Raw genomic sequence first — 26,220 nt, 5'->3', positions numbered from 1 at the left:
AGGTGCATTCTGTCCTTGTTTTCTGATAAAACTAATACGTCTGAAATATTTGCTTTTATATTAATTTTAATAGGGATGGTCCTAAGATGTCCAGAGCTAAAATCTGCACATGTATTAAATTCATTATTTAAGACTGTAAGAAAAAAAGTACTTAAAGCTATTTCTAATGAAACACGATTTCTGTAAGTAACTTTGAAACAGCAAGCTGAAAATGACGAATCAATTATAAATGGGTAGCTCTTATTCTCTGGGAAACATGACTGCTTCCTTCACACAGTATCCCCGCCCCCGCCCCCCACAGCCCTCCAAACATGACCACATTATTACAAATGAGAAAATGTTTATTAAGCAAACAATTTAAGTTTTCCCTTAGCAGAATTTTACAGATTAGAGCACAACCCAAAGGCAATTATAGTCTCAATTATTAACACACTACATAGGGTACTTATTCTACAACTGAAAAGTTGCTGAAGTTTGTGACATGCCACTATAAATGTAAGTATTATTAAAAATTACAAATTGTTTGGTGATTATTTTTATAACTTCTTGAGCAGCAGCTCCTGCAAGGAAAAAGGAAAACAAATCTTTGAAAAAGGTAAGTTTCAAGAATTACATAAAAATATCAATTCTGTAAAGAAAACCTTTCCTTCTTCCAAAAGCAAAGGTGTTTAAAAGTAATCCAAAACAGACATAATTTACTGTGTCATATCAAAATAAAGGACCATAATTTTTAATAACTATGTTAAAAATTTTTGTTTTATACATTCATACCTTGGGATATTATGCCACAGTTTTAAAGAATGAAGTATTTTTAATTATGGTGGTTTAGAAACATTAGCAAGATATATTAAGTAAAAAAAATCAAAATAGTAGTATAGTTGATTGCATTTTAAAGGATACATATAGGCAGAAAAGATTCTCTAAGGACTCCCTTCTGCTTTACTTTTACAATAAAAAGGGAATAAAGGTGTATTTGTTCTAAATACATTTGTAATTTGGAAAGAATCTCTATTAAATACTGCTGTAACTACTCATGCAGTTACATAACAGAAGAACAAAACAAAACACAACAAAACAACAGAAGAGCCGAAACCAGTTTTGCTCAGTGGATAGAGCATCGGCCTGCGGACTGAAGGGTCCTGGGTTCGATTCCGGTCAAGGGCATGTACCTGGGTTGCGGGCACATCCCCAGTGGGGGATGTGCAGGAGGCAGCTGATCGATGTTTCTCTCTATCTCTCTCCCTTCCTCTGTAAAAAATCAATAAAATATTAAAAACAAACAAACAAAAAAAACAGAAGAACAAACAAAAAAATTACTAAGAAAGAAATTCTTCATCTTTTATAACCTAAAGCTTGATCTTTCACAAACACTCGTTAATTCAGTGCAATGTGAGACCAGACGCTGTTCTGGGCACCAGGAATATGGTAGGAACTGAAGACAAAATCAGTGCCCGCGGCCCTTCCCTTCCAGCAGTGAGGGAGAGACCATTTGCAAATGAGTGAAGCAGCCTCTCAGATGGCCTCAGTGCGAAGGAGAAACAGCAGGAAGCAGGTGTGAGCGCAAGAGGAGGGCCTCAGCTTTAAATCGGAGGAGGGTCTCACAGGGAAGAAATTGAAAACAAAGACCTGGACAAAGTGAAGGAATATAAAAGCGTTGTGCCAGCTAATATTCAACATCCTGCTTCACTGACCTCCCTCGGTAAAACAGTTAAGAAAACGAAACTGTCCGGGCCAGTGTTGCTCAGTGGATAGAGCTTTGGCCTGTGGACTGAAAAGTCCCAGGTTTGATTCTAGTCAAGGGCATGTGCCCAGGTTGCGGGCTCCATCCCCAGTGTGTGTGTGGGGGGGAGGGAATATGGGGGATTGGAGGTAGCCAATCAATGATTCTCTTTCATCATTGATGTTTCTAGCTCTCCCTCTCTGAAATCAATAAAAACATTAAAAAAAACACACAACTTCATAACTGTACTATATAACAACAGATGCCTGTCTTCTCATCTTTGGAACTCACCCCCTAAGAACGCAGCAATGGTGTGTGGCTCAGCAGCTCCGTATCGGCAACTATAGGAAAGAAAGGAGACATGAACTTCGACTAGCTTAGGACAGGCACAAGTATTATTTCTTAACACATTGTATGCGGGAAACATGTTTACACGTTTTACGTATTTATACGTTCTACCAGTGTAGTAGAGCGCGGGACACGTATTAATACGTTTTTTATAGACTAGCGGTAGAATGCGGGTAACGTATAAATACGTCAACTAAAGTTATCGTAATTTTACTGAACGTTGCCATTTGCGCAAAAAATTAGCAAAAATGGCCCGATAAAAACTACCTGCAAACAATGTGTTAATATGGTCTAAGAAATACTCACAATTCGTGGACATAATCATCTTTCACCATTACAGATAGTCCATATTCCTGAAGGAAGCCTGTGAGACAAGACTTCAACTTTCCTATATCTTCTTCAACTTGATAGTTAGATACCCCTAAAAATATACACACAAATTAATTTTCATTGAAATAAATATGTGATTCAAAATGAATGGCTACCTCTTTTATTTACTCCAGTTTCTAATCAAAAAAGTAAGGTGTGAAAATGAAGAACAAAAATAACAATGTATGAGACCAATATTTGCAAATATCACAAACCTGTAATAATCAAAGAAACCATCAAAAACTATTAAAATTTGCCGAGACCGGCTTGGCTCAGTGGATAGAGCGTCGGCCTATGGTCTGAAAGGTCCCAGGTTCGATTCCGGTCAAGGGCATGTACCTGGGTTGCGGGCATATCCCCAGTGGGAGATGTGCAGAGGGCAACTGATCGATGTTTCTCTCTCATCGATGTTTCTAACTCTCTGTCTCTCTCCCTTCCTCTCTGTAAAAAATAAATAAAATATATTAATAAAAAAAAAAAAAAAAACTATTAAAATTTGAGTTTGATAAGCCTGCTTTGTTCACTGCTCCATATCCAGTACCTGGAAGAGTGTCTGGCACTCAGTTGGTGCTCAATACTTTGATAGAAGAATTGAATGAATGAGAAAGTGATGTCCTATTTATACCCTTTATAAAAATTATGGTGTTTATTATTCATTTCCAAGAGATTAAATGACACAGAGGACATAAAACTATAACAACAGGTAACACAGAGCATTAACAAATGCTGGTTACTGCTATAAGTACCATATGTATACTGTTTAATCCTCACAATCACCTTATTAAGTAGGTATTATTATTCCCATTTTATAGATGAAAAAATTGAGACACATTAAGTTATCTGCCTGAGTTACTTAGCTCATAAATAGCAAAACGGATACAAGCCCAGACAGTTGTTAATAATTAAACTATAATATCTCCAAAGGTAAGCTACTAATTGTTATTATTGCTGGAAGTTAAAATATAATTGCCATAACCTCCACGTATTAAAAAAAAATCAGTATTTTTTAACTACTATGGTTTAAAAATGATCACCACTACTCTTCCTCATAATAGCAATACCTACCCTTTATTGAGTACTTACAAAGTGCTAGGCAATGTGTAAAGTGATTTCATATATCATATATTTAACCCTATCAGTCTAATAGAGTGGATACTATTACTGCCATTTCATAAATATGAGACCTGAGACGTAGAGGGAAATAGTGACTCATCCAAGGTCAAGAGAGAGTGACAGAGCTTGGATCTGAACCTAGGTTCAAAGCCTATGCTCTATGTGGTTGCTACTCTCCCAAGGTGGCTCCCCAATGTATACCCCCCTTTGTGCCCTCATGTAGCCCCCTTCTACTCAATCTAAACTGGCCCTGGGAAGCAAATAGAACACAACATAAGCGATGCTGTGATTTCTAAGACTAAGTCATAAAAAGCCTTGTACCTTCCATCTGGGTCTTTTGGAATGTTAATTCTGGGAAAGCCAGACACTATGTAAGAAGTCTGCCCTAGAACTGCCATGCTAAAAGAAAACCCTCGCTAGCTATGTGGTGACAGATGCCTGACAAGCCCCAGCAGTTCCAGTTATCCTGACTAAAGTGCCAACATCTGAGCAAAAATGACTTCTCGGATGTCCAATTCAGTCAACCCTTCGGAATGACTCCAGTTCCAGGCATCATGCAAGATCCTTGCTCCTCACTGAGATATGCCTAACTGAGCCCAGCCAATTCACAAAGTCGTCATATAATAATTTATTGTTTTAAACTACTAAGTTTTAGATAGTTTGTTATTCAATAGATAATAAAAATATTCTAATCAAATAATACAAATAAAGCAATACATATAGTGTTTATTCTTTTCTTTCTTCTGATAAGCTAGCTCATTACTACTATAACTCAGTAGACATATGACATCAATTGAGGCAACAGGTTTTATGATATACCTAGAATGCACTGCTATGCAATAATCCTGCATAATTAAACTTACCTTAATGAAAATTTTCTGGGCAACTGAAAATCTTTGAAATTATGCCAATTCCCTAATCATTATATTTACAGATAACAAAAATTAGATATTAAGCAAAGAAATCTCTACATCTTCAGAGCTCTGAGTTCAGGAGTCACTGGCATACTTCTTGTGACTTTCCATTTCCACTAAATTAAACTCAGTGTGACTCTTAGAGGTAAACTGTGAACAATGACAGAAAAATGTTTTCTTCTATATGTATTCAACCAACATTCCCTTGTAATGGTTTAGAATCAAACACTATTTGCAAATAGTTACACTTACAAAACAAATGGTAGTTCCTCATTAAGATGTGATGTAAACTGTTTGCAATGTAAAAATCAAGGACCAATTGTAAACACCCAAGAACACTTTAAGATTTAAGTCAAGTGTCTACTTAAGATTTTATTATATTTGATAATTCGATTGCTATTCTTACCTGGGTATCTACCATGTTGTTTATGAAATCTATCCACAGCCCGTAACATTAAGTATAATACTATCTCATTATCTGGACTGTCCATGCTGGAAACTGAAAGGGAAAGAATTCAATATAATTTGAGTAATTCATGACATAAAAACAATGAAGGATAGACCTTACTATATACTCAGATTTTAGGTCTCAAGGCAATTTTACCACAAAATTTTAATATTTTGTGACAATAAAATAGGAAGTGATAAATAATAGTAAAATAAAGGGAGATACATTAATAAAACCCAGGTGTCTTAGTCTATTAACTAGTCACCATAATCTCTACTAAAGTAGTAACATGCTGACTTTAGCTCTATTTATCACACAACTTAGTAACCTACCTAAATACAATTTATTTATGTATTAAGTTTTACATTGTGAAATTATGACTACTTGGATAGGTTTATAGAATTAAATTTAGAGTATAAATATTTCCATTATTTATATTATCACCATATACTCAATATTATTATACATAAAATATTAATCTCTTTAAAGTTAAAATTAAAGCTGTGGTACACTTATACAATGGAATACTACTCAGCTGTAAACAAAGAAGGAAACTTTACTCTTTGCGACAGCATGGATGGACCTGAAGAGCATTATACTGAGTGAAATCAGCCAGTGAGAGAAAGACAAACACCGTATGATTTCACGCATAGGGGGAATCTAATGAACGAACAAGCAAAACAGAGACAGACTCACAGAGAGCAGGCTGACAGCTGTGTGTGTATGTGTGTGTGTGTGTGGGGGGGGGGGTGAGGGAATTGAGCAAAAAAGAAAAGAAGAAAAAAAAGAGAAAGAACTCATGAACACAGGCAACAATGTGGTGATTGCCAGGGAGAGGGAGAGCGAGGGGAGGTGAATGAGGATATAGGGGTGATAAATGGGGAGGGACAGAGACTTGACTTGGGGTGGTGAAGACATAAATGATGTACGGTAGAACTGTGTAACTGAAACCTGTAAATTTTGTTAACCAGTGTCACCCCCATAAATTCAATTTTTAAAGGAAGGATGGAAAAAAATAAAATTAATAACCTAGCATCAAAAGATTATTATACTTACTAATTTCATCCCTATTAACTGTATCCAAGCCATATTCTTCAGCTAAGGATCGACATCTTACCACTCGAAGAAATGCAGAATTGCTACCTGAACACAGGAAAGACATTATAAAGGTAACTAACTGAGACATGTGAATATTCCAAATCACAGATCTCTTTAAGAACAGGAAATTGTGTTTATACCCTTCACAGACATGGTAACGTGAAGAAATGTCTCCTGTTCGACTCTAATGGTTAGCAGGGAAGGCACTAGAACATGAGTCATCCTAAATTCATGTCCTAGGGACTACAACCAGTTCAGCACTGAGTAAGTACATGATGGCACCTCTCTGAGCCTCACAAAGGGGATAATATTATTTACCTTTAAAGTTGTGGATTAAAAGTACCTAGCACAATGCCTGACAGGGCTTAATGAACAGTAGTTATCATTATTATAGATAAGTAGTCCGAAAGGAAAGTGTTATATATATTGTGCTTTTGGTACATGTAAGGTTTTAACAAAACAAAAAAATTGTATTATGGAAATTTTCAAACATATCCCAAAACAGAGGGAACAGAATAAACCCTCAAATATGCAACATCCAGCTTTTAATCTGGTATCATATGATTTAGTAGAACAAACACTATATGCCGAAACAAGGTGCAAGATTAATAATGGAACAAAACATTAAAACTAACCCTAAACAAACACTGTGAAAGAGTGATGAAATGGAGAAGTTTGATAAATGTATTTTAGGATTGAGGAGCATGCAAAATGTAGACTTTATCTTCAGAAAGCATGTAAACAAGATTGGATTATTCTTAAACTAGGTCTTAAAAAGAAATGCTTCAGAGAACAGTGGCATGAGATGGCTAGGCAAGCAGGCAGAGGCCAGATCATGCAAGGCCTTGTAGGTTGAAGGAAGGTGATCCGCTTTCATTGTAGGTCTGGCAGAAAATGGTATGGTCTAATTGCCTATTTAAGAGATCTTTCTGACTGCTCGTTGGAAAATGGGTTGGATAGAGGCAAGAGTGGAAGGGGTATCATTTCAAACTGCACTGGAAAAGGCAAAATGGTGTAGAGACAATAAAAATATTAGTGGCTTCCATGGGTTAGGGGGAAAGGAAGCAATGAATAGGCTGAGAACAGGAAATTTTAGGATGGTGAAACTATTCTATATGACACTATAATGGTGGGTGCATGTCCTTACACGTTTGTCAAAACCCACAGAAGGTACAACACCTGTTTGTGAGCCCTAATGTAAAGTGTGGACTTTGGTGATGATGTGTCCATGTCAGTTCATCGACTGTAACCAATGTGCCACGCTGGGAGGAGGTGTTCATAATGGGGAATGGTGTGAATGTGTTGGGTCTGGGGGTACACAGGATATCTCTATACTTAGCACTCAACATTGCTATGATCTTAAAATTGCTCTTAAAAATAAAGTTCAGCCCTAGCCAGTATGGCCCAGTGGATAGATCGTTGGCCTGCGGCCTGAAGGGTCCCGGGTTCGATTCCAGTCAAGGGCACATGCCTGGGTTGCTGGCTCGATCCCCAGTGGGGGGCATGCAGGAGGCAGCCAATCAGTGATTCTCTCTCATAGTTGATGTTTCTCTCTCTCTCTCTCTCTCTCTCTTTCTCCCTTCCTCTCTGAAACCAATAAAAAAATATATTATTTAAAAAAGTAGGTTTACAGTTATTCATATGGAAAATAATACAATAATAAGTAATAATACAAGAATAAACTGTTTCTCGTACTCACAACTGTAAACCTACTTTAAAAAAATAAAGTTCATTAATTTAACATTAAAAAAAAAAAAGAAATGCTTCAGGTCTACTGAGGAGTTATCAAAAACACCTGGAGCCTAACCATCTGAAACTAGATGGTAAAATTCTTAATTCTATTACAGTCACTAAACACAAACCAAACTGAGTAGTTAAACCAATACTCTCCATGTACATATGACTCGACTTCATACTTAAAGCCTTCAGATAAAACTTTCCCAAATTACTTAAAATCAATAAGCTGAAAATAATTCGGTATTAATGACAATTTTCAAATAACTGACCTTCATGTCTTTTTCACATTGCCAGATAGATATGTTCTAGCTCTGATCCAGTCTTAAAATAACCTCCATTTATTATTACATTATAACAATAAAAAACCTTACCCAATAATATTTAGGAGATTATGAGAAATTTTTAATTTCAACTATTTCAAATTCCTGGGAACACTCTTTATGGCACATTTTTATGAAACAAAATAAGGAAATTAATTCAAGGGGACTTACAGAATAATTTTAATTCTTTCTCTGAAATGGACTCTGGTGCCTGTAAAGAGACAATGCAGATTTTGCTCCAGAATAAAAGAGAAGGTTAGCAGAGGGTACAGCACAAAGATGGTCACTGTGGGATGGGAAGGTTTCTCCAAGTACTGGGAGAACATTGGAAAAACACATTTTTTCCTTAAAAGTCTTTCTCACGAGGCAGGCCAGTGAGAGATCCCTCCTGAGAAGCACAGGGCCAGTGCCATGCCCTCCATCTCTAAACCTTTTCTGGCTGAAGTTATGGGATCAGGTTTACATGGGGCTGTGCTGTCCATCAAAGGCACAGTGTGCCCAGCAGCTTACCCGGCCTACAGACTGCAGCAATTTGGCAGCATGATTACCCACAGCGGCAGCATCTTTCTTTGCTTTTTCACGGTAACTGGGAAAAAGAAAAAAAAGCTATTATTAACAAATTTTAAAATCAGCAAATTGTAAATATCACCAGGAAGCAAACAAAACATTGTTTTCCTTTTCATGAAAAAAGACTGGTCTGGCCGAAACCGGTTTGGCTCAATGGATAGAGCATCGGACTGCGGACTGAAAGGTCCCAGGTTCGATTCCGGTCGAGGGCATGTACCTGGGTTGCGGGCACATCCCCAGTAGGAGATGTGCAGGAGGCAGCTGATCGATGTTTCTCTCTCATCGATGTTTCTAACTATCTCTCTCCCTTTCTCTCTGTAAAAAATCAATAAAATATATTAAAAAAAAAAAAAAAAGACTGGTCTGGGACATATGAAATGTGAAAATGCTGCCAGCAGCACCTGTTAGTGGTTGGGGATCTTCCCAGGGTTGGTGACGGACACTTGGAATCCAATAATCCCAGGTTCTCTCTGTAACTAACAGCACCCAACTTAAAAACTGCCCTCCATAATCCATGATCCATGCTTCTCTGACAAAATCTGCAACACATGTTACTAAAGAACATGATTTTTCTCCTTGAAGTCAAGTCCAAGGAAAGTTAAATACTTCAAAACTGTCCACCTGCAATGTAAAATTTTTAAAGTCTATTTACATTTTCACCCTCTGAAGATAAGTGTTAAACTAACGCCCTCCAATGTGAAGTCATACTTCTTTCTATCCTCAACTGACTTTTTCCAAGTTTTAAGTAGTTGAACTTTTAGGCTAAGACAACAAAGATTTGTAAACAACGACTGAGATGAAGAGTGCAATCTGTTAAGGAACAGAGATCTTTTCTGTGTGACATTATTTGGCCCTTGAGGAAACCAAGCCAGTGGCCCAGGTTTCATCTGCACCAAGTCCAAACTACATAAGGGTAATATCCACTGAGAACCATCCTTTTGTCAGTCTACCTGGGTTCAGGCTAGTGATACCTGGATAGCAGTTGTCTATCTATAGACACGAACTCTTTAAATTATGAAACATTACTAATAAAAAATTCATCCAAACTCGACTTCCAGGTTTTAAGTTACAAATAAAAAATAGTATAGGGCCCTAGTTAAAAGTATGGAGATGGATTTCATGGGTTCAAATCCTAGTTCTGCTATTTACCAGCTGTCTGACCCTGAATAAATTACCTTTTCTAGGCCTCAGTTTCCTCATCTATAAAACTGGGACAAAACAGTATCTCTCTCTAATGTTGTGAATATTAAATTAGTTAATACAAATTAGTTAATACATAGGACAGCTCATAGCACAGAATTAAGTGCTCAAATGTTACATTTTATTATGAAATACGTAAGAAAAATATTTGTCTGGGGCGGGGGGTATGAGAACTCTGCACTTTCTACTCAATTTTGCTGTGAACCTAAATCTATTCTAAAAAATAAAATCTATTTTTTAAAAAATCTGCCCTCTAAGTTCTTCAGCTTATTTTTAAAGCAATTAGATTATAACAGCTTTCCATTTTATTTCTGATAGGCTAGTAAAATATTCTCATCTCTAATATAAACAAATAAATTTTTCTGTTACATAGTTTGAAAACAGTGACTTACACATTTTGCAATTTTATATATTTGCCCGAATCTGCAATCATGTCAGGAATTGTGCCTCGGACAGGTAAATTTCCTTGACCCTCTTTAGCCACAAATTCCTTTAAGGCGCGAGCTAAAATCCAAAATGATGGAGTCTAAAAAAGTAAAATAAAAAATTATTATGTGGCATTTGAATCTGACCTAATGCTTAAGGTGGCACTATTTTTACTTTTTGTTGTTGTTACCTGTTTGGTGATATTTATGCAGCGATCATCATTAAATATATCTTCAATGCCGCTTGGGATCTACCAAAGAAACATGAAACATTTACTTATACTAAGAATCTGCCCACCTTTATTTTCACTGAATAAGTTCTTTGAATTCTTAAACTGTAATCAAATACATACTTCTGATTTTCTTACACTTTTATTTAGAATGAGTACCAGATGCAGGTTTGATGACGAAAAAGAGAATGGAAGAAAGTCACATCCTGCCCATTGTTGCTAGCATTGGAGACTGGCCTGTTCTTTTCCATCATAAATGGAATAAAGAAGGAGCCAAGTAAATCTTTTAATATATTTACATTTTGAAATATAACAAAGATTATAGACATTAATGTCAAGCTGGAGTTGTAACCTCTGACTGGTTTCTCTGCTTTCACTCCCAGTCCTCTACAATCTCTTCTCACAAGAGCCAGATAATTTTTTAGATATGAATCTGATCACTCCACTCCCTTGCTCAAAACACTTCAATGGCCTGCAAGGATATTATGATCTGGCCCTTTCTGCCTTTCCAAACTCAATCCCTCTCACTACTTCCTCCCTTGTTCACTTCACTCCAATCATCCTGGCAGTCTAACTGCTTGAACAAATGCTGAGCTTCATCCCACCTCTGGGCCTTTGTTTGCCCATGTGGTTCCGCAGCCTAAAAGCTCTTCTACCAGATCTCCGCATGTCACTTCACACAGGCTCTGCTTAAACATCTCTTTGAGTCTCCTTGGCCCCCTTTGGACCCAGACCTCTGTCCTCCCCATCATGCTCTAGCTCTGTTCTGTTCTAATTTTGTTCATAGTACCTGGTGCATTTATCTCTTTGCTTAGTTCATTATCCCCCAGAACCTTGGTGTGTTTTTAAATTGGTGTAAATTTTACATTAAGTGAAATGAACAACTCTTAAATGTACAATCCAATGCATTTTGATAACTATACATATATTTTTAACCATCACCCCAATTAAGACACAGAACATTTTTATCATCCCCAAAAACTGATTCACAAAGCACACACTTTTACTCACTCAGAAACACTACTTCTTTGTCTCCAAAAATTTTATGACAGCTTAAGTGCTTTTCTAACTTAAAAGGCAGCATTTGTTGCTGTTTTAGATTATAAGAAAATTCTAACTTAAACTCCCAGTTGTGTTATTCCAAAGTTCCCTCAAAACCTCACTTGCCAGGCTTCAACAACAAAAGGGCACCTAAAATGAGTTATCCTCCAAGTAATTTTTAAGATGTCAATGTCATTTAAAAACATCTCCTTTATATCCTAAAAATTACTGTCAAAAGCAAATGCAGCTCTAGCCAGTTTGGCTCAGTGGATAGAGTGTCAGCCTGCAGACCAAAGGGTCCCAGGTTCAATTCCTGTCTAGGGCATGTAATTAGATTGCAGGTTCCTCCCCAGCTCTGGCTCTGGTCAGGGCATGTGCAGGAGGCAACCAATCGATGTGTTTCTCTCACATCAATGTTTCTCTCTGTCTTTCCCTCTCTCTTCTACTCTCCCTAAAAATCAATAGAAAAATATTCTCGGGTGAGGATTAACAAAAACAAAACAAAAATTCCGTCTTTCCCTCTTTCTTCCACTTTCTTGAAATATCAATGGAAAAATATCCTCGGGTAAGGATTAAAATATAATAAAATAAAATAATAAAATAAAAGTGAAAAAAATCTCAAGGTAAAAAAAAAAATCTAATGCAGGGTAAAATTTAACTTTTCAGGCAACACTGTTTTGGACCAGCAAAGTTATCACCTTCAGTGTATAATTCCTACACCCAAACGATTACTATTCACAAATCATGTACTTCAAATAATTGATTTATATAAATCATATCACTATTATATACTGAAGCACTCATGTCCATTTAACTAGGACAATATAGAATATTATTAAAACAAGAGTCAATCTGTATTACAGATACTAATTTCTAACCAACTATATACAATTTAGGAAACATTAACTTAAATCTAAAATCACCTATTTTATCATAAGGACTTCAGAAAACACCTTTCTAAATGCATCCCTCAGCAACTCTTTTAATACCTGAGTTGTATTTAGTGCTGTGTTCACATTTTTAATAGCTTCTTCAAAATTCTCTTCATCTTCCGGAGCCCCATTTTCATTCTTTAAAATTCCTATTAAAATAGAATTTGGTTAACAACATTTTTCTTCTTTCTCTTTCTCTCTCCCCAACATTATGGAAATAACTTTGTCAGGTTCTGAAGGGAGGATCAGATATTTTGAAACTTAAGAATAAATATGGCCAAAACCGGTTTGGCTCGGTGGATAGAGCGTCGGCCTGCGGACTGAAAGGTCCCAGGTTCGATTCCGGTCGAGGGCATGTACCTGGGTTGCGGGCACATCCCCAGTGGGAGGTGTGCAGGAGGCAGCTGATCGATGTTTCTCTGTCATCGATGTTTCTAACTCTCTATCTCTCTCCCTTCCTCTCTGTAAAAAATCAGTAAAATATATATTTAAAAAAAAAAAAGAATAAATATGGTTTATCACCAGTCATTCCTAAAACTGTACAAGGAATGGCTCCCTAATCTCCCCCGAAGCAAAATAAAATATGAACTAATGATGGCATCATTTGACAAAGGTGTTGACAGAAATCCAATAAACATTAGCTTCAAGCAATTTGCTTTTCAAACCTTATGTAACATTTAGTCACATTCCATATTACCTTGTCTAATCAAATCTCTGAACTCTTCTTTTTCTTTATACGTTTTAGGTATTCGTCCATTTGTCTAAATCAGTTAAAAAAATTAAAAACTTAGTTATAAAAACTCAAAATATAGAAATTGAGAGTCCAGTTTCCCTATTCTCCCATCCACATGAGATTTCATCAGTAAATACACACGCCACTGAAATCAGAGGCTAACCTGATAGAAACAGAAACTGTGGGTCATTTCTCTACATTCATTCCCCACTGCCAGTTTCAGAATGACATTCATTCAAATTTCATTTAGTAAGTAAAAATATCAGTATTAAAACAGGAACTGCTAGATCTAAACTGAAAAGCACCCACCTACCCTAAGCCAAGCAAGGAAAGAAAATTAATCTCCCACCCGCTCTAATGAAATCCTTTATAATAAATTGAAAATACAGTCACATAAGGAATTTCTTTTTTTTAAAAAAGGACATACTTCACTATACCACTGTGCTAAATATTTAGCTATGATCACAATCCATGGAGTGTGGCTATGGTCCTAAAATTGAGAGAAAAAAAATATCAGTTAACATTAATTAGTTAATATTTATTCCTCACTATCATTTTCAATAAACTCAACAATATTTATGATCATTCCCCAGTATACATGAAATAATGAATGAAAGAAAATGATGCCGAACCGGTTTGGCTCAGTGGATAGAGCATCGGCCTGCGGACTCAAGGGTCCCAGGTTCGATTCTGGTCAAGGGCATGTACGTTGGTTGCGGGCACATCCCCAGTAGGGGGTGTGCAGGAGGCAGCTGATAGATCTCTCTCATTGATGTTTCTGACTTTCTATCCCTCTCCCTTCTTCTCTGTAAAAAATCAATAAAATATATTATAAAAAAAAAAGAAAGAAAGAAAGAAAATGAACTGGGTTAATAAAAATTGTTTCACAAAACTTTTTTAGAAGCAGTGACCAATTTCATCCTAATATGGCAGGTATGTACTATGATTGTCCCCATTTTGCCATCAAAAGACAGTTTCAGAGACTGCCACCCAAAAATAAAGCTTAAATATCTTCATTTCAGATACCAATCCTAGACTACAGGAAGATTGTCTCTGGGTTTTCTGATGAACCCAACACCTGCATTTTAATTAATAAGTGGGTAGAAAAAAATACATGTACTCCTTAAGTTATATGGTGTGTTATAAATATTATTATTTTCATACCAAAATATGCAGCTGCCTTGGTAATTCGCAAACACTAAAAATAAGCTTCAAGTGGAGTCAATTTCAACACCCACCCACCCCAAATTCAAACTATTTTAAAAAGCGCATCTATTTGTTTAGGAAAGGGCTATGAAGAGGAATATATTAATGTCCAATTTCTTGATCTAGGTGTTAATTACATAGATACGTTCAGTTAATGTACTTTTCTTCAATAAAACAGTTTTTTAAATTTTGGAGAAAAAAGATTTATTTAAAACAAATTAAGTACAATGTTGTTACTATGTAATCTGGATGACAGGACCATGGAGGTTTATAGTATTTTCTCACATTGGTGTATTCAAAAATGTTTTAAGTCTATCTATAAAATGGAAGGTCAGCCCGGTCAGTGTAGCTCAGTAGTTAAGCGTAGACATATGAACCAGGTGGTCACAGTTTAATTCCCAGTCAGGGCACATGCCCAGGTTGTGGGCTCAATCCCTAATAGGGATCGTGTAGGAGGCAGCTGATCTGTGATTCTATCTCTCTCATCCTCTCCCTTACTCTCTCTGAAATCAATGTTTACTGTTTTTTTTTTCCAGAGGAAGGAAGAGGGAGAGAGAGATAGAAACATCAATGATGAGAGAGAATCGCTGATTGGCTGCCTCCTGCATGCCCCACACTGGGGATCAAGCCCACAACCCAGGCAAATGTCCTGACCAGGAATCAAACCGTGACCTCCTAGATCAGTGGTGGCGAACCTATGACACACGTGTCAGAGGTGACACGCGAACTCATTTTTTTGGTTGATTTTTCTTTGTTAAATGGCATTTAAATATATAAAATAAATATCAAAAATATAAATCTTTGTTTTACTATCGTTGCAAATATCAAAACATTTCTATATGTGACACGGCACCAGAGTTAAGTTAGGGTTTTTCAAAATGCTGACACGCCGAGCTCAAAAGGTTCGCCATCACTGTCCCAGATCATAGGTCAATGCTCAACCACTGAGCCACGCCAGCCAAGCGAAACATACTTTTAATTAATTAATAAATAAATAAATAAATAAATAAATAAATGGTCATACCAACCCTTTTGTCCATATGATGCAAATCATAAGACTGAAAATGTTCTCTCAGTTCAGGAAAGGGTTTATCCAGTCGTAGATCCTCTAATGCATTATCTGGATGAGATTCTATCACTGTGAAATAAATAATACCAAAAGATAAACTTACTTCTTTAGTAATACTGCTAGCAATACCTTACATTACAAGAATTTGGGAAATCTATTTTTAAATGGGCATAGGATCTATAGTTTTAAAACGTTTTTTTGTTCATTATTCAGGTAAATTTACATTTACATATACATTTTACTAAAAGCACAAATCGTAAGTGACTACAGTTGTAATGAAAGTAAAAACCAAGATTCTCTTTAAACAAAACAAAATGTTATTACAATTGAAAAAGATCAAAACTGGTAAAATTGTGTTCAGATATTACCTAACAACCTACCCTTACTCCTCCTGTCGTCTTCGACAAACATCATCACCATCTACCTGAACCTCTTCCCTAAAACCTGATGGTCATCCTTGACCTTCTTGCTTCCTTGGCCCAACATCAGTCACTCCTCACATCCTGATGTCACTCTGTACACAGCTCTCCACATAGGGGAGTTCAGAAAAGTGTGTCATCCCAGTGAGTCTTTAAAGCTAGGCTCAGTTCTGTTACTTGCTAGCTGTGTGACCTTACACAAGTAACTTATCTCTCTGGCCTCAGCATCCTCATCTGTAAAAAGCAGATAAAATAGTATCTATCTTATAAGATATTAGAAAGATTAAATGAAATAATTCATATAAAGACAGGCACAAAGTTAGCAATGTTAACCTTCATTATCATCTATTCCCACTTCCCTATCCTTATAACATCTGCTCTTAGTGGCTCTCTCTCCTTCTCTCTCATATAAACCACTGGAAATCTCCTAACAGCAACTCTTGCCTCCAATCTTTGCCTCTTCAAATCCATTCATTCTCTACTCAGCTTCAGTGACCCACTTGAAGTTGTTACTATCACTCTCCCACTTACAACTCTTAAATGGCCCAACATCAGCTGCCAAAAGCTTATCCTCTCAAGTCACTCTCTCACTGTTAAGCAGATACTAACTACTACTCCGTGCTGATACCAATGCCAATGACTCAGAGCAATGTGTAAATACTGAATAAAAATGTTACCGTCATTTAAGATTAAAATTGTATATGTAAAGGACTAACATCAGTCTTGAGCTGGTGCAAGCCTGCATATGAATGACTTTGGTTTCTGATAACACTTTTTCTTTGGAACAGTAGTTAGGTAAATGCCTTGTTTTGTGGAATTGTACCTGAACTGGATGAGTACAAGGCCTGTATGAGAATGGAATAAAAGATTGGTGGGAAAAGGTGGTGTGACTTCTAGGTGTCAGTGTCACCTTGGCTCTCGCCTGTATGTAGCCATACATGCATGCCCTATGAATGTTAAGAGGCAAAAAAAAGGCTAGATACTTGCACAGCAACTAGGCCTCCTAATAAGATGAAGAAGTTGTACCTACTTATCTCTTGTTTTCTATCCTCCTATAATGTAAGTAAAGGAAATACTAGATTAAAGCCTACATCAGTCACTGATTGACACTTTGAACCTATAAACTGGTTGTGTTGCTACAAATTTACTTTGTAATTTAAAGTTGACAAGTTCGCCGAAACCGGTTTGGCTCAGTGGATAGAGCGTCGGCCTGCGGACTGAAAGGTCCCGGGTTCGATTCCGGTCAAGGGCATGTACTTGGGTTGCGGGCACATCCCCAGTAGGAGATGTGCAAGAGGCAGCTGATCGATGTTTCTCTCTCATCGATGTTTCTAACTCTCTATCTCTCTCCCTTCCTCTCTGTAAAAAAATCAATAAAATATATTAAAAAAAAAAATAAAGTTGACAAGTTCTAAAATCATAGCTAAAGCAATGAATGACAAGCAAGCCCCATACGTGCAACAACTTTACCTGGATGTTCTTTTATAATGATCCTCATATAACCAACTAGTCCATATGTCCTACAGATCAAAAGAGGAATTTGGGAATTCCAGAGGACATCTGCTAAACGTAGTAATGTACTGTAAAGGAAGGCACAATAAGTAAGAATATAAGCAAATGGATATATAACAAAACACCTTAAAACAAAGTACTTTTGTTACTAAGTTATAAATGCAAAAATATACCTATTGCATTATAAGCAGGTCAAGAATATACTGAAAAACAAGCATTTCTACAAGGTTGCAGTTTCAAAGAAAGCATATCTTTTGAACTAGAGCAGCGGTTCTCAACCTGTGGGTCGCGACCCCTTTGGCGGTCGAACGACCCTCTCACAGGGGTTGCCTAAGACCATCCTGCATATCAGATATTTACATTACGATTCATAACAGTAGCAACATTACAGTTATGAAGTAGCAACGAAAATAATTTTATGGTTGGGTCACAACATGAGGAACTGTATGTAAAGGGCCAGAAGGTTGAGAACCACTAGACTAGAGGGCTATGAAAGACTCAACTTTTGTATTAGGGAAAATGTTATTAAAAGACAATTCCTAAATATTTCCATAAAAAAGGACGAAAACATTTGTAAAATGTATGATCCCTGCATATACCTCAAAGTACTCCCTATAATAACTTCTAACTAGTTTTTTCCCACTTAAAATAACCAATGTTCAATTTAACTGCTCTAAATATATATTCTTTGAAGTTTCACATCCAGTATCTTTCTTTCCTATCTTTTTGATGCTAGAGATTCGTAAGTGCTTCCAATTAAAGGTTTCCATAGAGTTTAGGGATTTTTAAAAACCATACTCTACAGAAAAAACAAAACTATGCAAATCTAATTAAGACATTCAATTAAAAATAAATTAACATAAAAATTTACCTTTCAGGAAGTTGAGTTGCAACCACAATGGTAAACCTACAGAAAAATGAAGGATCATTGTCTAGAAGGTTTTCTGGACTCTAAATAGGACAAGGGGGAAAAAAATCCAACAAGTTCACAACCATATTAAACATGGCAGAAACAGTTAAGCTATTTAAAATAAATAAGGCAACATGCTAGACTCCAATGTTAACTTCAGCTCTCAACTAAATAGCATACAAAAATTCAAATTTCTAAATTCCTAGTGTTTTGAATTATTAAAAAATAAAATTTCTGCACAGAAATAATAATGTATATACATATATACCTCTTCCACAAAACTCCCAGAGACATCATTATTTAATTCTTGTAAGAATTCCATGGTAGCTTGAGCTCGGTTCTTTTTGAAAAGAAAGCATTTGACTTGAATTAGAAAAACTTTGGTTAAAATGTAACCCTTCAATTAACAGATAAAGCAAACAAAATATAAAATTACACCAAATTTCATGCACAGATGACAACTCTGCTTTTCACAGTGTTTAAACTGAGACTCAACCACAATATTCCTTGGAAAGAACTCATTATTCAGAGTTCTTAAGTGAATACTTTATTTGCATCCTAGTTTTCTGGTTATGCAAATGACCAGAAAACCCTGAGCACCAGGCAGGAATATTCTAGATCAATTTACAATACTGTACAAGAGTCCAATCATTAAAAAAAGTCATTTCCACTTAGAATATGGTACTAAGTTGATTAATACGGCTTTGTAAGATTTTTAATATGAAATACAAAAAGAAAAGATATTCTGGCTCTTAGTTAAAAATACTCTTTCCTCTGGACATTAACATCAATCAAGATTTAGCATCAATACAGGATACAGTATAAAAAAGATATACTACTTATACATTCTTAAACTACAAAGCTTATAAAATTTACAAGATCAAAAAAATGAGCTAATTTAACTTCTTTCTCAGAGAAATATAAGCTCTTTTAAAGTCAAAAACTTTTTCAAGAAACCAAAATACAGTAGCATCATTAAATGCTTAAACTCAACTATATTCTGTAACAAATTAACTGTTTACCTTGCCAATACTGCTTCTTTGAAGGAAAAAACTGAAAAAGACCCAAAAAAATTAAATTAAGGGCTTCTTTGATTATATAAAGGGAAGGTTATTTGTAATACCAGGTACATTTCATTCATATTGTAAAACAAACTATATTTTGATTACAGTTTGTAACAGCCTTCCTGGAGGAAGAAAACTGGATGAAACCTGTAATCAAAGACAAGCTAATAAATCAATGTTCCCCAAAGTGTGCAGCACAAAATAAGAATTTCATGAGATGCTCTGAGAGAAAAGAGAGTTCTCTGGCTTTAAAAAGCTTAGGAATCACCATAGGTTATATTTCCCTCTTGGAAATTCATAACATACACAACACACATGATATTGAAGTCTTATATTAAAGAAATGTATAATTTCATTTGCCCATGGAATCCCTTTGCCCATTTAGCAGTTACTAACATTCCCCAGACCCATGCTCCACAGGCCACACGTGGGAAATGCTGTATTCAACTGTTTGCTTTTGCAGGAAACTATCACAGATCTATTCAGGCTTCTTCCCCCACATACCCTTGTCATATCCCAGGGCCCAGATCTGAGGCTTCTAATCAGTCAGTCAGGGTGCTATGTTATAGCACAAGCTCAGTGGCTCCATAAGAAAAAGAAGCCTTAGCCCTAACCGGTTTGGCTCAGTGGATAGAACATCGGCCTGCGGACTGAAGTGTCCCAGGTTTGATTCTGGTCAAGGGCATGTACCTCGGTTGCCGGCACATCCCCAGTGGGGGGTGTACAGGAAGCAGCTAATCCATGTTTCTCTCTCATCGATGTTTCTAACTCTCTATTCCTCTCCCTTCCTCTCTGTTAAAAAATCAATAAAATATATTTTTAAAAAAGAAAAGAAAGAAAAAGAAGCCTTATTCTTATTATATCCTGCTCTAAGCAACCAAGTAAACAAAGGTAATAGGACCTTTTCTTTACAGACACCAATAAAAGGGTTGTGTTTGTATCAAAGTTCAATATGAGCCAAATTCTGATTTTCCTTATATTTATTCATTGCTGCTGTATACTGACAAATATGAAAGATCCCAGACTCCAAGTCCCTGAAAAGGCGAGTCTGAAATGCTCTGAACATCTAAATATGATTAGCTTTGAAGGATGACATAAAGGCCATCTTTACAACAGCATTTTTATGGAGACAGTGTAGTGGAGAGAGATATATACCTGGACTAAGCTTAGAAGACACCGCAAGTAAAAGGTAGATTTTATTATTCTTATAATTCAAATATACAATTATTGTTAATTATATACTAACATCCAGGAATCCATGCAAGGACTTAGGAAATGTCCAGACTCCACAATTAAAAAAATAATGACTACTCCTTTGCATTAATAACAGCAATAAAAAAATAAATAAATAAAAATAAAAAATAAAAAAATAACAGCAATAAAGATAGTAATGATGGATATATTTTATTAAAGGCCTATTGGCCAGACACTGTGCTTGCATTTGAGCTATATTAATTCCCTTCATCCTCGCCATAATCCAAAACAGGGATTATTGTCCACTGAGTCAAGTCACCCTGATTGAGGTGAAGCTGGGACTTAGGCCTCACTCTCCTGTGACAATACACTGCCTTCCCTAGCATGCAAATATTTGAAAAGAATAAAGCATACTTATTTCCAGCATCTTCTCCGCTGACCTGATTTCCATCAATAATTGTAAATGAACCAATACCTGGGAGACAAAGAGAATCAGTCAAGAATATATATTTCTAGTTAAAACCTTAAAGAAGTAAATTTACAACCACAAAACTACATTACCTGGAAGTATCAAGTTTTTAAGAATTTCGGTTCCTGTGGCTGTTGCATTTATTAGGCAAACATGAGCAGATTCTAAAGCCTCTTGCCCATGATCACCCCACAACCTACAAAACAAGATACAAATTCAACATTTAAAAGCATTTCATAAAAATACAACTTTCTTGCCCTAGCTGGTTTGACTTAAAGGAGTCCCAGGTTCGACTCCAGTCAAGGGCACATGCCCTGGTTGCAGGCTCAGTCCCCAGTGGGGGGCGTGCAGGAGGCAGCAGATCAATGATTCTCATCACTGATATTTCTCCCTCTTCCTCTCTGAAATTAATAAAAATACCTTTTTTAAAAAATACAACTTTCTTATTTGAATGATCTTTAAAGTGTTCCTGCGTAGAATGACAGATGTGATAACCATGGCAAATATGTAAAACAGGAACAGCAGGGGTGTTATGGGGATTATATAGCTGTGTAACGTAAGACTAAGATTGATGCCGTGCATGGTTAGATGGGAGGGGAGGGGGTCAAATCAAAACTAGACACTTGGGCCCTAACCGGCTTGGCTCAGTGGATAGAGCGTCGGCCTGTGGACTGAAAGGTCCCAGATTCGATTCCAACTAAGGACATGTACGTTGGGAGCACATCCCCAGTAGGAGGTGTGCAGGAGGCAGCTGATCAATGTTTCTCTCTCATCGATGTTTCCAACTCTCTATCCCTCTCCCTTCCTCTCTGTGAAAAATCAATAAAATATATATATTTTTTTAAAAACCAAAAAACTAGACACTTGGTCTTTCAGCTTCCTGTCCATTACTCAGTTCAAGCCAGATAACTTACAGAACGCAAAGTCTTTAAAAATACACATTAACATTAAAGAAGTACTTTAGGCCCTAACTGGTTTGGCTCAGTGGATAGAGCGTTGGCCTGCAGACTGAAGGGTCCCAGGTTCGATTCTAGTCAAGGCATGTACCTTGCTTGTGGGCACATCCCCAGCGGGAGGCAGCTGATCGATGTTTCTCTCTCAATGATGTTTCTAACTCTCTATCCCTCTCACTTCCTCTCTGTAAAAAATAAATAAAAATATATTAAAAAAAAAAAGTGCCTTAGACTTAAAATTGATTCTGTTCTCTATTTCATTTCTCCTTAAGTTACATAGTTCCGGTATAATTAAGATCTTGACACTTGATATAAGACTTGTGACATCTGAGAAAAAGCTTTATCAAGAAAACTGAATTATTATCATCTGAAAAGCCTCACATTGACTTCTGTAGTACTTTAAAATACAATACCCAATGAACATTCTAATAGCATGATTAATAAATTAAAAAATTAAGCATTAACAAAGATGTACTAAAGATTAGAAATATATGTTAAAATATGATTCACACAGGCATATCCTTAAGAGGACAAGGTACATGAGCACACATGTATCATGGCATCTGAGCCAACCTGATTTTCACCCAGAAAACTCCCTAGTTTATCTTTTCTTGTCACTCTAAGAAGTATAAGGAGAGCCCAAACCATTAGAAAAATCCCATAGCCTGGAGGACAGATAGACTTTAATGTGCCTTCTTTGTCATTTGATCTAGAGCAGATTATCTTATCCTGTGGCCAGTATGTCCTGCAGCATGTGTCACAACTACAACTGCCTTCTTTGGTTTTTTATTTGCTGACTATCCATCATTCCATTCCACTCTAAGCTCCATAAGGGCCCAGATCACTCCCTGTATCTACCACTGTAGTCCCAATGCCTGGCACAATGTCCTGTCCAGGGTTAGTGATCACTGGACAGTTATCAAGTGAATGGAGGAAAAACCTGGGAGAACCAGAAGGACTGGAAACATCATGTTTTCCTATGAAAGTAGGGCACACAGAAGACACCTGACATACTTGGTTGATGGATGCTTGGGTAGTTGGAGAGTGAGCCTAAGAGATCACTGGTGCATCTCTAGATAACATGTTTCAAGAAAGGGCCCAAACAAGAAATCAATCCTCTCTACTCTGGTTGGCCTAAGAAAAGCAGGGCCTTGTTGAGTGCTGGCTGGCTGTACATCTTTGTTCTAACTGCTCCCCTCCGACATTTCAACATAATAACTAGTTCTTATTATGAAAAGTAAAGTTTGATCCTTCCATGGACTGAACTCAGCAAAAACTCTTTCGTTCCAGTTACTTAGTAACCAAAAATATCATCTCAGCTCTGTCAGGGATGGCTCTATCTGCATTCAAAACACAAGCAACTCCGAGAATTTGCAAGAGAACATGAGCTGGTTACAAGGGCTCTGCCACCTTGCTTCTTTCCCCAGAGTGATGTGACTGAGTACCAGCTCTGAAAAGGTGAGAAGGGCCTGAGTTTACACCCTGGCTCAAACACAGAGCTAGTCATCTAACTTTTCCAAGACTCAGTTTCCCCATCAGTAAAGCAGAGAGTTGCCTGCCGTCAAGGCTGCTCTCAGAATTAACTGAGTGCCTAAAGCCCCGAAGACAGCATCAGTTGCAGGTGCAAATGACCTTAGGGACCTCCTGTAACTTCTGGCTTGCAGGCTCCAGAAAGAAGGGGAGCCAAGCGTTTGGTCCTTTCATTGCCTTAACACACCGAAGATGCTCAATAAATAAGGAAGGAGGAGGGTAAAGAGAAAAAGCAAAGGAGAGGAAATAACCAAGGGCCTGCCTGATGGCCCAGACCTGCAGTGTCCATTAAGGTGGCCATTAGCCACATGTGGCTACTGAGCACTAGGCATGAGGCCTGTCAGAATGGAGATGTGCTATGTAGTGTAAGACGCCGGATTCCGAGGTCAATATATAAGAAAATGTAAATACTGGTTACCTATTGAAATGATAATATTTTGAATATATTGGGTTAAACTGTATTATTAAAGTTGACTTTACCTGTTTCTTTTTCACGTGGCTACCAGAAAATGCATAATGACACACCCGGCTCACAGGAGACTAGCATTGTATTTCTACTGGACAGCGCTGGCTTAGAACAATACCTAACCCTCCGGACCGCGTCGGCGCGGGGATGGGGAGTCGCGATCCCCCCCATTCTGCAAAACTCGGAGCCTGAGCGCAACGAGGCGGGGCCGACGGCCGCCCCGGTGACAAAGGCTGCGCCGTGGGCACCACGCACCTCCAACAACACACTGCTCGGAGGGCGGGCGCGCCCCGCGGGCAGGAGGTCGGCCCTGCAGAAGCACCCCCAGCCTCAGGCTGGAGGCCCGAGCGCCGGCTCCCGAGCCCTGCAGGGGCGGGCCCGGCGGGAGGCCTGAGAGGCCCGGCCGCGCCGCTCGCTCGCTTAGGCCCGGCACGGACGCAGAGGGTTCACTGGCCCGCCCGCCCGACGCGGTGAGCCCCGGCTAACCTCAGCTGCCGGTCATACTTCTGCTCCTTGAGCAGCTTCCCCGGATGCGCCATGGCCGCGGCGGCGCGCGAAGAGCCGGTGCCCTGCAAAGTACCGCCACCTCCGCCGCCGGCGCGCAGGCGCACTAAGGGCCCGCCGCCGCCGCCCGCGCGCCGCCCGCAGGGGGCGCCGCCACTGCACTGCGCACGCGTCGCGGGTTTGCTGGCGCAAATGCCACCGCAGCCGGGACCTGGACCGGGACTGGTTGGTCAAGTCTTCCCTCCCTGCACCAGCCCCACTCTCCGCCATTCGGTGATTTTCTACGTGCGGCGATTGGCGGGGACTCGGGCTTTGGACTCAGGCCGGTTTGGATTTTAACCACTTAACTAGTTGTGAGACCCGCTTTTTACTTCGCAAGTCCTCCGCGTATTCATCTGTGCAATGGGGATAAATGGGTCTCCGTCAAAGGATTCTATTAGAATTAAATGAGATTTTTGAATATACAGAACCACACTCACAAAAAATCCTGTCTGAATAATACCTTTCCTTATGATGATGATGATGATGATGATGATGATTTACCCATTTCACCCATCATCTCATGCAACACTTTGAGGACCTGTTTCCAACCACAAAGCTAGCTAGCTGCTCCCGGCTGCAGGTACAAAGACCAAAGATGAATAAGACCTGTTCTTGGGGAGGTCACAGCCCAAGAGGGGAGAGGAACAGTAGACAAGTACTTACTAGACAATATGGCCATCCTATAGATAGAGGAGATGGGGGAGCTGAGAGGTGCACAGAGGCACACCACTCACCCACCCCCCAGGAATGTTTGGTGTGGTGTGGGCAAGGAAGAATGTTTTAAGCAGAACAGCGGGTGTCATCTGGGGAAGCAGAGAAGGCATGGCAGGCTGGAGGCACTAAATGAGTTTGATGGGGTGGGGAGTTAGGTGAAGGGTAGGGAGTGGTCAGAGGAGGTTTGAGGGACAGCAGGGGCCAAGTTGTGAGGACCATGAACAAACAAGCAAGGAGGAATTTAAAGCCCTTTGCTTTCTGAAAAGAATCACTTTCAGGAAGAGGACGGCTGCCCTGTGGGGATGGGTGGCAGCCTCCATAAGGAAGAGGGAAGGAGAGGACGCTGGAAACCAGGAGACCAGCAGGCAGTGCGGTCAGGATTCCTTTCTCACTAAGTCCCTACAGCCACTTCAGGTTAATAATTGCCTGAAATAAGGTGGAAATGAGCACAAATCTCCAAGCCCAACCTACCCTGGGATGTAGACAGGGGTGGAAACACAATTTGACAGTAATCCTGTAGTAACGATGGATGCAATTCCCCCGGGTGCTGTCTCTGGGGTCAAGGTTGAGGCACACCCTCTCATGATTTCCCTGGCCCCTACCCAGCACCCATGGAACAACTGATGGGAAACAAAGGCATGAGGCTCTCCCAGCACATTACGTGCTTATGCTATCATTTCCTTCTCCAGTCGGACAGATGAAATATAAGGGATAATAAAATATGCCCAGGGAATGTAGGAAGGTCAAAAGGAGATGGGTGAGAGTTCACTGCTTAGCTTCTCATGCTCAGTGCAGTCCTATGCACTGCATGAAAGAAAACATCCCTAAATTTGGGGGGTCAGGGGAGTCATACTGCCTATGAAAAAAAAACTGTAGCCCAGCCAGCATGGCTCAGTGTCAACCTATGAACCAGAAGATCACAGTTCGATTCCCGGTCAGGGCATGTGCCTGGGTTGCGGGCTTGATTCCCAGT

General features: G+C 38.5%; 1 protein-coding gene across 1 annotated transcript; it reads right to left on the bottom strand.

Annotated features, from left to right (window-relative positions):
* Positions 1-323: 323 nt before the first annotated feature.
* On the bottom strand, positions 324-24,603 carry NAE1 (NEDD8 activating enzyme E1 subunit 1). The gene is made up of 20 exons (XM_036346229.1): positions 24,474-24,603; positions 21,131-21,234; positions 20,984-21,044; positions 19,334-19,364; positions 18,580-18,651; positions 18,273-18,352; positions 17,360-17,469; positions 15,430-15,539; positions 13,623-13,685; positions 13,160-13,223; positions 12,520-12,611; positions 10,451-10,510; positions 10,227-10,360; positions 8,578-8,653; positions 8,239-8,278; positions 5,969-6,055; positions 4,871-4,963; positions 2,375-2,489; positions 2,012-2,061; positions 324-560 (listed from the first exon to the last, which is right to left on the bottom strand). Exons 1-20 carry the CDS (start codon positions 24,524-24,526, stop codon positions 451-453), a joined length of 1,605 nt encoding a protein of 534 aa, XP_036202122.1. The 5' UTR covers positions 24,527-24,603; the 3' UTR covers positions 324-450.
* Positions 24,604-26,220: the final 1,617 nt, after the last annotated feature.

The sequence above is a fragment of the Myotis myotis genome, unplaced genomic scaffold (assembly GCF_014108235.1).
Source record: "Myotis myotis isolate mMyoMyo1 unplaced genomic scaffold, mMyoMyo1.p scaffold_m19_p_19, whole genome shotgun sequence".
NCBI lineage: Eukaryota > Metazoa > Chordata > Mammalia > Chiroptera > Vespertilionidae > Myotis > Myotis myotis.
Note: the sequence above shows the minus strand (reverse complement) of the source record. Positions and strands in the feature narration are given on the sequence as shown.